General features: G+C 35.4%; 1 protein-coding gene and 1 pseudogene across 1 annotated transcript; both read left to right on the top strand.

Moving 5' to 3' along the window:
• Positions 1 to 1,306: 1,306 nt before the first annotated feature.
• LOC113038910 (succinyl-CoA:3-ketoacid coenzyme A transferase 1, mitochondrial-like) lies at positions 1,307 to 8,125 on the top strand. Its single transcript, XM_026196708.1, has 17 exons — positions 1,307 to 1,468; positions 2,731 to 2,842; positions 3,061 to 3,151; positions 3,404 to 3,539; positions 3,994 to 4,143; positions 4,253 to 4,359; positions 4,564 to 4,624; positions 4,733 to 4,840; positions 4,979 to 5,093; positions 5,205 to 5,299; positions 5,392 to 5,440; positions 5,736 to 5,808; positions 5,972 to 6,047; positions 6,143 to 6,232; positions 6,329 to 6,409; positions 6,491 to 6,592; positions 7,612 to 8,125. Exons 1-17 carry the CDS (start codon positions 1,379 to 1,381, stop codon positions 7,645 to 7,647), a joined length of 1,572 nt encoding a protein of 523 aa, XP_026052493.1. The 5' UTR covers positions 1,307 to 1,378; the 3' UTR covers positions 7,648 to 8,125.
• Positions 8,126 to 10,096: 1,971 nt separating this feature from the next.
• LOC113039135 (complement component C7-like) lies at positions 10,097 to 13,187 on the top strand (annotated as a pseudogene).
• Positions 13,188 to 14,018: the final 831 nt, after the last annotated feature.

The raw sequence follows: 14,018 nt of genomic DNA, 5'->3' as shown, positions 1-14,018 counted from the left end.
CTTATAGCGGTGTCCAAGTGTTTTACGAGTTTTGCAAACAAAGCTGAGACTAATTTAATAAAAAAAAAATAGGCTATAATCTAATAGCTATCTATTAAATGAATTTCGTCTAAAGCTGCAGATATTGAAAGCCATTTTCAGAGCTGTGTAATTAGGTTTCCACAAAGCTATCGAGTTTATTCTCATTTTTAATATAGCCATTGGCAGGTTTTGTGGTGCTTTGCACTTCATATATAGGCACTTACATTTATGATCAACAATGCAGAGCTGAATGGGTACACGTGACGTGACTGGAGTAGGGCACGTGTTTATGGGGTCTTGTTGTAGTAACAAGAACAAATAAGTTTAAAGGGCAAAGTGGAGAATTCAAAAGTTGGGCTTTTGTTAGTTGTTGTTACACTTTTTAAAACAGTAAAAAGTCATTTTGACTTCAAAAACGCTATTGAACATTAGTAGTGAATGGCCATGAAAATCAAGAATTTTAAAACGTAGTTCATCGATCATCGTGTTCACTTGTTTATCCAACAGTTAATACAAAAATCATGAAACTGGAATTTTAGTGTGGTAAGGCTCATGTCATGTAGATGTTCATGCATTCAGCCTAAGGAGAAGCTAAGAAGACATTCAAAAAGTATTATAAAAATCATTCTGTTTAACCAAACCGTACAAATCCATTTTTTATATCTGTTGTTATATGTTTGGGTTCCTGGAGGCATTCAAGGTTAATTATAAATCTCAAAACAGGGTCATTTCCAGAATCATAATGGTATACATTTAGAGGAACGTTTCATGATCCACTCTTAAACTCTCATAAATCTCAGGAGGACAGACACACAGCGTATCTTAGGTCATTAACTCAGCCATGTGTCTGTGGTGTCCAGTGTCCGTTCCACCCCAATCGTTTTTGTGCTAGTCTTGAAACTTCTCAACAGCTGTCAGACTTCTCAAAAGGCAAAGACCTTTAACCCCGGTCTTCTATAGTTTTGCATGGCATGTTAAATTTGCTCTTATAGCTCTTATATCTTCTTCCCTCTACATGGTGCGACCTCACGTTGGGTACTTACCGACATCATGGACACAGAGGATTGTTGATTTAGTTGCTGTATTTTGGATGTGGAATTTTAATGAAGTCCACAACTAAATGCAAACAATGGTTTATGATTTTGTATCATTTATAGCTTCTATTGATGTATGGGAGTCATTATGGGAGGGGGGGTGTTTACTTGATCTATAATGACACAGTACAAAAGTACTTTTAAAACTGCCCTAAATCCCCGTTAACCCGCCCTTTGCCCTATTTTAAAACAGACCAGGATTGATCCAGGTTATGTGGTAGACAGTGATTACTTTCCTGTAAAAAGTTTAAGTTGTTCTGAAAATGTCTTTTCAGAGATTACTATCAGGTACTCTTCTCAGAGGCAGACTAATATCATTTAAACCACAGGGACGTATTTATCGTCATGGTAAGGTAAGTAAAAATTGTTAATAAAATTGCATCATTTTCGGTTTTAGACAAATAATGTGATTTCGTTGATGTTTCTTTATTTGTTCATGAGTATTCTATGTAATGATTTAAGGGACTAAAATAAATATATGACAATCCTTGAATAATCTTTGTATCTAAAGAATTTTTATTATTTGTTGTTCCCTAATCAGTTATCACAAATAAAGATGCAAATCAACCATTTAATCAAATAGCTTTGCAAAGTTACATATTTTCCATATACAAAGGAACAGATTACAATTAAGCTTCAAATAACAATGTAAAATAAGCTTTAAAATAAATTCATTTCTGCTGTATTGATTCATTGTTTGCACAGCAGCGATGTTTGCACAGAATATCAGAATATGTCCACGTGTCCACATTGCACTGTAAGGTTGTTTGTGACACATGAAGCTTGGCATTCTGCACACTTCATTTTGCATAATTAAAATCACAATTTGTTGGATTACCGCGTTTTATTGATACATTTCCTTTTAAAAGCTAAGACATTAAAGAAACGTGTTATATCATATAATTCACTTTTGACTTCCGAATGCATTGTTGTTTGCTTTGAATTTGAATTTCACTGTAAAGATGATTTAATTAAAGAGAAAAACCCATAAATATGTTAGAATAATGTCTTGCAAAGGTTCCCATTATGTTTTGAACATGTTATTTATGGACTTTTTATAAAATCTTTCTGAACTTATTGTTATTATTATTATTTAGTCATGCAGAAGTTAAGGAAACAGTCAATTTTATAAATATGCAAATATTATGAATCATTCATTTGAATATGCACAGAATGCTCTGAAACAATTCATAAAAAACATTTAGATGAAGAAATAAAATGTTCTATGAATTTTGCATAAAGAGTGGTGTTGTGCCAATGTTTTTAGAACATTATTAACTACCAGATAACTCGGAATATTTTTTTTTGAAAGATATAACTTTCTTCCGAAGTACAAAGTTTCAACAGCTCATAATCTTGTTTATTGGATGAATCATTTTAATTACATATACATTTTCAGACCAGCCACTAATTAATCAATCATGACTAACACAGTCCCAGAATAAGGACATTATTTTTTTTGTTAACATTAATGAAAAAATGTTTGTTCATAACTTTGAGAGAACCTTGCCAGCACATTTGTTCTGAGAATGTTCTTTATTAGCTGGGAATGAGCATTTTCACATTAACTGTGCCTAATAGTATGCCATGCTCTCCCTGTCACATTACTCCACAGGAATTCAGCTGCTCTCATTTCTCAACTTCCCAGTCATGGAGTGCGTGTTTTTATTTGGACCCAACAGAGGCTGTCAAAGACATTCCTAATGGCTCCATGCTTCTTGTCGGAGGTATAAGGAAGAAACTTATGCCATATCAAAGCATGTGCCCACTAAATGTGCCTCTATACATGTAGTTCTGCACAACTATAGGATGCAGTCCTATCTGATAAGTTGTTCATACAGCTAAATGGTATTTCCTGCGCTGATATCATGTGCTGTAGATAGAACATAATGTGTCCCCAAGCAGTATCCCTGTGTGTGCTTAATTTCCTCCCTTTCTGTCTCAGGCTTTGGTTTGTGTGGGATCCCGGAGAATTTAATCAGCGGTCTGTTGAAAACGGGAGTAAAAGACATCACAGCCGTGAGCAACAATGCTGGGTGAGAGAGATCTCTAAACAACACGTTGGTAAAGGCAGTAAAGGGACGCAGTGTATCCAGAGAATTCTCTAATGTGGACCAGCTCATATTTACAATGGGTTGCTGTCATGTACTCTGGGAAATAGTCTGATGGGGTCAAGGGGCAGGAAAGTGGGGAAAAAGGGAAAGGGGCCCTCAAGAATCAGGGCTTGAAGGAACACCAGTGTGATTTCTTGTGTGACTAACAAACTACATGATTGTTTCTGATGACAGGGTTGATAACTTTGGCCTGGGAATGCTTCTGAAAACCAAACAGATAAAACGCATGATATCTTCATACGTTGGGGAAAACGCTGAGTTTGCGAGGCAATATTTATCAGGCGAGCTGGAATTAGAGCTCACTCCTCAGGTAGATCATTTAACTCACAGCAGTTTACATGCTCCATGTCTAGTTTGGCTAATTTTATTTCTTCTGCCTTACTTTAAAGTCAATATTAAAATACTATATTTACCCAACCCCATTTACGTTTCATAAAAATGTATAAATGTTGAACTATGTATAAATAATGTTTTTGAGAACATTATTAAAGACCAGATAACTTTGAATGAACATGCTGGAGTAAACTTTGAGCGAATCTTGCCGAAACCAAAGTTACCAACATTTTAAGAATATTCATTACAAGTTGGATACCAATAGCCAGATAGCGGTTTGGGTTCTGCTTTGTTGTGGGTAACACAAACAATCTTAAAAATTCCACACTGAATATCTTTTTCACTCAGAAACATTATAACAATGGGTTGCAAAAGAAAAGAATGTTCACATTGACATTAAATACTGTTTGATTGATTTAATTCTATCCCAGGGCACACTAGCAGAGAGGATACGGGCTGGCGGTGCAGGCATCCCAGCATTTTTTACTCCCACCGGGTATGGCACTCTCATCCAGGAGGGTGGATCACCCATAAAATACAACAAAGATGGCAGCATTGCAATCGCAAGTGAAAGCAGAGAGGTGTGGTGAGGCGTATCACTCTCAAAACATGTTGATGGTTTTCCTTTTTTTTTTACTTTCAGAAAAACATTACATACATATATAAATTATTATCCTTTGTTTGGTTCAGGTTCGGGAGTTTAATGGCAGACATTATGTCATGGAAAAAGCCATCAGGGGCGACTTTGCTTTGATAAAGGCCTGGAAATGTGACAAAGCAGGAAATCTTATTTTCAGGTCAAGAAGTTCACTTTAACACCATTTGTCTTTTAAAATAATTTTTCATTATCTTACGTTTTCTTTAAACCAAGAGCCTACTTACCCTAGATTGTCCACTAGGTGTCAGGCTTTATCTGTGTAACAATCTACGAATGTTTCTAGAATATCAGTATTCATGCAATTACTAAACTTTTTTATTTATTATTATTTATTTTTTTACAGGAAAACAACTCGCAATTTCAACCAGCCTATGTGTAAAGCAGCTAAAGTCACAATAGTGGAGGTTTGTGACCCTCCAGTTTGTTTTGGGCTTTGTGATTTTGACATTTCCTATTGTCAAGTTTGAGGTCCCACAAAAAAATAAAAATAAATGACTTACTTTGATGCACAGGTTGAGGAGATTGTTGAAATTGGAAGTTTTAGTCCTGAGGAAATTCACATCCCTTCCATATATGTAGACCGGGTAGTGCAAGGAGCCAGCTATGAAAAACGAATTGAGGTGAGAAAGACATTTGAACTTGTCTGATCTTCTCATTTAGAGCTGTTTATTTCATAAATCTCACCGTATTGTTTATTATGTGCACATTTAACTTTACAAGAATGTGTACGTCATGTTCAGGACTCTTTTTGTTCATAGAAAAGGCTGGTTCAGTCTAGCAAGGATGAGAAACGTCAAGTCAAACAGGACTCAGATATTACCCGGGAGAGAATCATCCGGCGAGCCGCGCTGGAGTTTCAGGATGGGATGTATGGTATCCTTCAGTAGCCTGACTGCAGAAATCACCATCAACATGATAGATATTGCAAAATACACATTGCTAACTATTCTGTTCCCACATAATGTACCTTGACAACCCTTCAAGCAAATCTTGGCATTGGAATCCCTATGTTGGCCAGCAATTACATTAGTCCTGAAATCACTGTCCACTTGCAGAGTGAGAATGGAATTTTGGGACTGGTGAGTATCCCTTTTTAAATAGCCTGAGCAAGTCATTTTTCTTAATGAATTTCCACTTTTCAATTTTCAATCCCCTTTTATTTTATTTGTAGGGTCCCTATCCAACAGAGAGTGAAGTGGATCCTGATTTAATCAATGCTGGTGCAGTTTTATCATATTTGATATTCTTTTAATTAAATTGTTAATACTACACATACACATGAGTAGCAGTGAGTAAAAATCTTCAGTGCGAGATCCACCAACATTGCTGCCATGTAATGACTAAAAAACAGTATAGTTGCTCAGTATACACACAATTTACACATTACACACAACATAATCCTAATAATAATTTATTTGATATATAAGAAATATATTGTAATAATGAAATAATATAGAATAGTTCTAAAATCCTTCTTAACAACTCTCAGATCTTGGCTTTTTTTTGTGTTTTCAGGTAAGGAGACGGTAACAGTTTATCCAGGAGCTGCCTATTTCTCCAGCGATGAATCCTTTGCCATGATCAGAGGGTGAGTGTCTCAATGCATCGGTCGTTTATGATTAAACTAAATACAACTGCACGTGAATAAGAATGTTTAGCGTGAGAATTAAGATTGCAGCTTTTGGGGTACATTTTATGGATAATTTTTTATGTTGTTCCCCCTATTTTTCTTTCACTTCATCTTTTTTTAGAGGTCACATTGACCTGACCATGCTGGGAGCAATGCAAGTTTCTAAGTATGGAGATCTGGCCAACTGGATGATTCCAGTATGAGTTTTACGATCTGTATTACTGTATCATGACTGATAGACATGCAGTATGTTTTCACTTGCCTGGTTTGACATGTTCCATGTGTTTCTAAGGGTAAAATGGTGAAGGGCATGGGTGGCGCAATGGACTTGGTATCTAGTGATGCCACAAAAGTAGTTGTCACTATGGAACATTCTGCCAAGGTACAATAAACTTTACACTCTCACTTACAGTCATTATGTTTTAGCATTTCCTATCACTCTGTGTAAAATTGATTTTTTTTATATATACATTTAAAGGGTGGGAAACATAAAATCTTAGAGAAGTGCACACTTCCTCTGACTGGAAAACAGTGTGTTGACCGTATAATCACTGAAAAGGTCAGTACAATTTATTTCAGAGAAACATAACATGTTGCACCTTTTCAAGGACAGTGTGATGTTTGTTGTCACTTGTTCTAGGCGGTGTTTGATGTCGATAAGAGCAAGGGTTTAACTCTCATTGAGATTTGGGAAGGACTGACACCAGAGGACATCAAAGCATGCACTGGGACAGAGTTTGAGGTGAGACTACAACATATATTGTCCTTATTCTGGGACTGTGTTAGTCATGATTGATTCAGTAGTGGCTGGTCTGAAAATTTATATGCAATTAAAATGATTCATCCAGTAAACAAGATTATGAGCTGTTGAAAATTTGTACTTCGGAAGAAACAAACCAGTGTTATATCTTTCAGTTGTGATTGAAGACACTTTCCTTGTTGTGAGAAAGTTTTGTGCACTGTAAAAAATTTCTTGTTGTTTTTACAAAAACTTTTTGGCAGCTGTGGTTGCCAGAATAATTTTGTAAAAATACAGAAAACTGTAAACACATTTACGTCAAAAACTGTTAATTTTACAATATAAAGCTGTAATTTACAAACAAGAAAATGTGAATATAAACCAGTAAATTCAACAACACACAAAATTAAATCTGTTTTGTACCTTGAAAATACTGACAACCACCATAATAATAAAGATGGTACTGTATAAGAGAAAGCCACATGAAGTATCAAAGCTCATCACAAGTAGCTTCACCACAAGCAGAAGTATATATTAACATATAGAAGGTGCACATTTATGGAAACACAAAACACCATCATGGTAACACACATGATACTTAAATAATGCAAAAAACTTTCATTAAGCAACAGAAGATGTAACATAAAGCTCAAATGTACTGATAACAAGAACTATTTAAAAACATGATTATGTAAACAAAATACTTTCAAACGTGGAGTGTCACGCAGGGAATTCTGGGAATATCAGTTTACAGTTTTAGACTGTAAATTATACATTGATTTGTTCTTTTTTTTACTTCTAAAAGCTGTATAATTAACAGAATTGTACTGTAAATTTACATTAAATGCTTTGTTAGATCTTTTACAGTTTTTCCCTGTATATAGTATGGGAACTTACTGTTAACCTATTATCAGTTTTTTTCCGTAGCGTTTTTACAAAATTTTACAGTTAAAATTACACTTATTTTTTACAGTGTGTATAAGTGCACAATGTATCACTTAAGTCATTCCGGTATTTTTCAGGTGTCAAAAGACCTACAACCGATGCAGCAGATATGAGATAATACTGAGGATTTAAACTGACGGCCTTCTGCCAGTATAAAGGACCAGAGCAAGAGATTCTTTGCTTTTTTGGATGTGGCATAAATACAGAATTCATTGTTAAATAGATGCATGACTCTTCTCACCATGTTAATTACGACTTGCTCGAAACATATTAGAACATAACTCTCCAAGAGTGAAAAACATCACCTTTTAAGGTTAGGTTTAAGACACCGTTAAACTATATTGTTTCTGAAATTACATTGTTTTAACACGAGTGATGAAAAGCAATGGAATCTGAGTAGATTTAATATTAAATATTTTAGTAATAATATTGTTAACAATGATGATGTTCTGAAACATATTTTAAATGTGTTTTTTGCAATGATTTTTGCAAGCTAATCAGCATGGAATAATGCAGCTGTGCTACTTGACCTTGATACTGATTTATTCGCTCTTGCCACAGTTTAAAATAAATAATGTCGGTGTGATGTGTTTTTTGTTGTTGTTGTTGTTGTTGCTTTGTCAGCATAGTCATTTAATTACTATTTTACAAAGCTTTATTGTGACACATAGAAACAGACCATCCAGTGGATCTCTACTCAGGACATGTTTTGACCCTAGTGTCACTCTGTGATTGGTCATTGACCTGAAAAACAAACATTGCACAACTCTCTAAAGACAGAGGTCTGTGGGTTCCACAGGGTTTGGGACAAAACACTATTTCACCATCCTCCTTACAATACTTAATGAACCCCATGATATTTCAAATGACAAGAAACAAAACAACATGCATACTACATGTTAGAGGAATTTACACATTTAAAGACCAGATTGTGAAATGGTAACACAGTAATTCCAGAGATGAATATAAACTGGCAAAGTCAGTGTGAGGGAAAACAAGCCAGAACTGACTGTCCCTCAGCTGAGTCATGCTGGGAATTCCTGTCAGAGGCAGAATGATGTCACAATCCCTGTAAGAGACCCAGGGCCCATCACTGCATCTATCAAATCTGCGTTGTCCACAGCATTAAGGTATGAAGTTGTCCACACAAAAAGTTAAAGTAAAGAATGAATTGCAGATGTAGAGAATAAAAAGCATGGTAGTCAAGGCAAGATTCCAGTGTTATTATTGTATAGGCTAACTGAATACAGCTCAAATAAAACATAAATGTAAATTCTGATAATGATTCCGACGGTATCATTCCTTTGTGTCCTTATCGTTAGAGTTCTATGTGTTACGCCTGCCAAGTTTCAAAGCTAAACTCTTATTTAACAGAGCAGGAAACAAATTATTATTTTACATTTAGAACAGCTTTTAGTGTACAGAATTATATATTTATCGTTATCGTTGTAGTTATCATGAATAGGCCTTTAGATTTCAAAACTGAAACAAATACAGGTCCTTCTCAAAAAATTAGCATATTGTGATATTTTCCATAATGTAATGATAAAAATTAAACTTTCATATATTTTAGATAGTGTTTAGCCTAATAATTTAGCCTAATAATTTATTACAGATAAAAAAAAAAGACAATGTTATCAGATTTGCCCAGCTGCAAGACCCACCGCCCAACTCTGACCTCACAAGAGGGTAAAAAACGGCTTTTACACTCAGTATAAACCATTGTTCAATTTATTGTATAATACAATATGTAATATTTGGCATTCTTCAAGTTTGATGTGTTGACAGCTGAGTTAAGAGCCGGTGTCATTAACATTCGTAACTTAGGTGGCCAGTGCAAGAGAGTCTTCAGTGGAGATCACAGAGACTTCCAAAGAGTCTACTCAGATATAGCATTCAGGTGAAAAATTCATTTTAGGCCCATGTCTTTATTATAATGATAGCTAGGATATTACAGTCAAACCAAAATGTATTCAGACACCTTCAGCATTTCTCACATTATCACGGTTTATTCGCTATAGTTTAGAAAATGGTAATAAAACATAACAAGAACTCAGAGTTAAACTGTGTCTAAACAAATTAATCTTGAAAATGTCAGATAACTTTGATAGAAAGGTACGTATTGGATTGCAATCAACCAAACATTATTCAGCTGTTAAAGTTCACAATTAGATAATACCAATATAAGTTAACCAATTACAAATTACAAAATGTTATTAGTTCGCATTAGCAATTAAAGAAAAAAACACTTTTTCTTCACTGATAAATTAAATGAGGTCATGTTCAAAAAACCTTTCATAATGAATTGAAACAGGACAAGGTAACAATGCATTCAGCATATGAAAATTTTTTGATTGTACTATATTTTAAATGCTGTTCTTTCTGTCTTAAAAACCTATCATCTGCAGATAATAAGAATGAGTTAGAGGTGGCTCAGTTCCAGAACAATGCTCCTTAGTACCCCCTCTATCCGAAAACTTCTGGAAGGATCTTTCAGCCCCGCCCAGCACATATGACCCTTCAGCCTGTCTATTCTTTATACAGCATTATGGCAAACATTACATGGAAGAGGGCTCTCTGGGTGGCCAGTATCAGGCCCTGCTGGAGGTGGACACAAGCTATGTGATGGAGATGAGTATGTGTTAAAGCTGCGGTAGGGAACTTTTGACGCTCTAGCGGTTAATAAACAGAACTGCTTGCGTCTTGCGGAAGAACATCGTAGCCGGAACTACTTCTCTCTGTTTATGTCTATGAAGAATCACAAAGGTACTGTGGAATCTAAAATAGTCCGAATATAAACAATTATTAGGTGCACCCTAGTGATTCAGGACAAGCTAAAAACACGGTTTGGAAAATGGATTCATGGTGTACTCGCTTATTATATACATTTTTCAAAATTTTGAACACAAACAAAGTTACGGACCGCAGCTCTGATTGGTTGTTTCTTAACGGGAGCAATGTATTTTCTGCAAATGGCAATAGGACCACTGGGAGGAGCCAGAAGAGCTTGATTTTTTTCACAGATTATCTGTCTCATATTCTACTGTCAGGACATAATGACAGGTTTAACAAATATGTAAAAAAATATATATTTACAAAAATTACCTTCTGCAGCTTTAACTTCCGGTTTTGCTATATTAATATTTAAAGGGATAATTCACCCAAAAATGAAAATTCTGTCATTAATTACTCACCATCATGTTGTTCCAAACCCATAAAACCTTTGTTCATCTTCGGAACACAAATTCAGATATTTTTGATGAAATCTGAGAGCTTTCTGATCCTCCATAGACAGCAATGTAATTACCGCATTCAAAGGCCAGAAATGTAGTTAGGATATCGTTAAAATATTCCATGTGACATCAGTGTTTCAACCGTAATTTATGAAGCTAGGAGAATACTTTTTGTGTGCAAAGAAAACAAAAAGTAACGACTTTATTCAACGACTTTCATTCTTCAATGTCAATCGACGCACGTTCACAAGAGTACCATGATGTATGCAATATTCAGTATTTCAATATAAGTGTATTTGATTGAATATAATTTTAAAAATCCAAACATTTTAATTTGTGTTTGATTTTTATTATTATTATTATTATTATTATTAATATTATTATTTTATGTAATATATTTTAGTGTAATATATTTGAATGCAGTGCAATGTTGGCACACAGCCCTTAAGCTTGATCAACCTTGATTTTTCTGGTCTAGAGAATTTTATTTTATGCATGCTTCAGTCCAGGTTTTGTGTGATGGGTGCCAGAATGGTCATTTTAGCTTTTCCTCATCAACAAAATCCCTGTGTAAAATATGTGTGAATATTTCTTTATTTTTTCTCTCTGTTTAATGTAGGACATCCTGTTTATATCGCTGGCCTTAATATTCTAGATTTGGAAAACCCTGACAGTAACAAACAGATGTATTCCAAATGGGCTGGATCAGTTAAAGGAGTTCCCTAAAGTAATAAAACACAAGGTATGACAGAATTAAGACATCAAAAACATGTGCATAGAAGTATCACGTAAGTATAGAAGTATTCATAATCTGGCATCATATCCCTAGTTGTGGTCACTCTATGAGGTGGTCAAAGAGGTGCCATGTGCCGGGCTGAAGAAACTCCACCTCAAGGGGGCACTGGAGGCCTATCTGGAGGAGCAGAGCCCTTGGCACGACAGTGTGTGCAGGCCGGGCATCATAAGGTAATGCCTGCTAGAATGGCCATGTCCTCAGAGAACCACCTGGCAAGAATGTTTTTGTTAATTTATTACAGATAAACTCAAATGCAAATGTGTATCTTTAATGATACACGATTATCTGAACAATCAGTAATGGTATTGACACAAAATTGTATTTTGGTTTGGACATCTCTGAAGATAATGAAAATTTGTAGTGCATTAAGCTGAATCAGTTCCTGCTATGTAGGCCTATCTATTCTCTTAACTGAAGGATTCGTTTTTTATTTTTTACTATATTCATTAAACCAACTTGTGGATAAGTTCCTCATGGTATGTGGTTAATTATTGCACCATAATCAATACAGCCAGCTCATAACTCATTTGCATATACAATGCAGTTTTCTTATGAAAGCATTGATTCAGCACTGAAAGCAGTTTATATGTTTAAAGTAACAAGCCTGTTCTTCTTGTCTCAAACTGGTCCTGCTTTACAGGAGTAGCTGCTTCCAGGGTCAAAGTCAAGGACTCTGTCGTTCCTGCTCCAAGAAACGGAGGCAGGAACTGCATTGGAGAGACCATTGAGGAAGAGCTGTGAGGACCCTGATTTTGAACACCTCAAGTGTGGATAAAAAATTTGTACATTTTATTTTGGTTTTCATTTTTTCATACAAACTCACAACTGTTCTTCCATACTTTAGAATGATGGAGCCCCATTGCTTTGATCCCTCAGTGACACCAGTGAAGACGTGTAAAACTCCACCTTCTTAGACAAATGGATTTGTTTTGGGTAAGTGTCTCCCTAATCAAGGGAACTGGAGGGGGATGGATATAAGCACATACACATTCAATACACAAAACTCTCAACAGACATGTGTTTAACATCTAATTTATCATGTTTTCAGGATGCCAAAGACATCTATCCAGTGGGCAGTAAGACTGAGTACACCTGCACAGACAGACATGATCACATTGACAATCAAGTCACTGAATATACAGAGAACCTGATCTGGAGGATATCACGCATGCAGAACAAGTGTAATTCTAAAGTATTCTGGATAGTAATTAATGCATTGCTAAGTGATTGCTTACTCTCTTTTTTCTTTTTATTGTATATTCACCAGAAACTGCAAATGTGATCCTCCAGCTGTTTTGAGTAATGTTATTGCCACACTCTCAAAACAAGCTTATCTGAGCGGGAAGAGTGTGACGCTGTCATGCCCAAGTGCGATGCAGAAGTGGTGAAGCAGAAATCATGTGCTGTCTTGGTCTCAGATGGTATCCAGCACCTGAGAGTGTCCGATGCAAGACAGATAGTTTGTAGGCTCCTACTAAACACTAATCAGGTACTTGGTTTCCACTATCTATTATATTGTTTTTTTTTAATAGTGGAAGCCGTGCCGACTCAGCCAAGCCTATTTTGCAAACCATCGGAAAAATATGCAAATGGTGTTTGTAAAATGTCATATGAATGCAAATAAGTTTATTAGTTCTGGTATTGAATGCTAAAAGTAATAATGACCATATACAAAGCACCATGCATTATTGTGAAAAATATATATATATATATATGAAGAACTAGAACTTCAAGAAACAATATTGCAATATTGTTAAAAGTTTTAGGCACATGTAAGAATGCTGTAAAATGAGGATGCTGTCAAAAATAATGTCATAAATAGATTTTCTTTATCAGTTTACTTCTATTAACTAAAATAAATCAGCATTTGGTGTGACCATCCATTACGCTCAAAGCAGCTTTTGCCCTAGGTAGCTTTGCAGGTAGGTCTCTTGAAGCATCTTGGAGACTTTGCCACAGTTCTTCTAGATTCAGTCTGTCTCAGTTTATCGCTTTGGATAAAAATATCTGCTAAGTGCAAAAAATGTATATGTAAAATTGCAAATGTATCCCCAGGTTCGAAATGTGAATGTAAAAATCCTAAAGACTGTTCAGATGACTCCGCCCACCTGTGTGTCTCACTAATGGGCGGAGCTCCTGAGATGGTTTCAGAGTGTGAGGCCTCGGTTTGGAGATGTCAAGGGAAACACATCACAGTACTCAGCATTGGACATGTCAGGCTTAAACAACAACTTTCAACTGCTTGTTGCAACTGTATGATTTTGATAACTGTAGTAGACTGTACTGTAGTAATACATAATATATATAAAATAAATAATATTGTGAATAAGTGTAAATTGTAGGGCAATGCCAGCTCAAAGTCACAGTTACACTTTTCAGTGTTCAACATAAAAATATTTTACTTTTATTGGTCTCTGCACATGCTGGGATATAAGAAAGCATTTTAATGTTGCAA

The sequence above is a fragment of the Carassius auratus genome, chromosome 21 (genome assembly GCF_003368295.1).
Source record: "Carassius auratus strain Wakin chromosome 21, ASM336829v1, whole genome shotgun sequence".
In the NCBI taxonomy this organism is placed as follows: Eukaryota; Metazoa; Chordata; class Actinopteri; order Cypriniformes; family Cyprinidae; genus Carassius; species Carassius auratus.
Note: the sequence above shows the minus strand (reverse complement) of the source record. Positions and strands in the feature narration are given on the sequence as shown.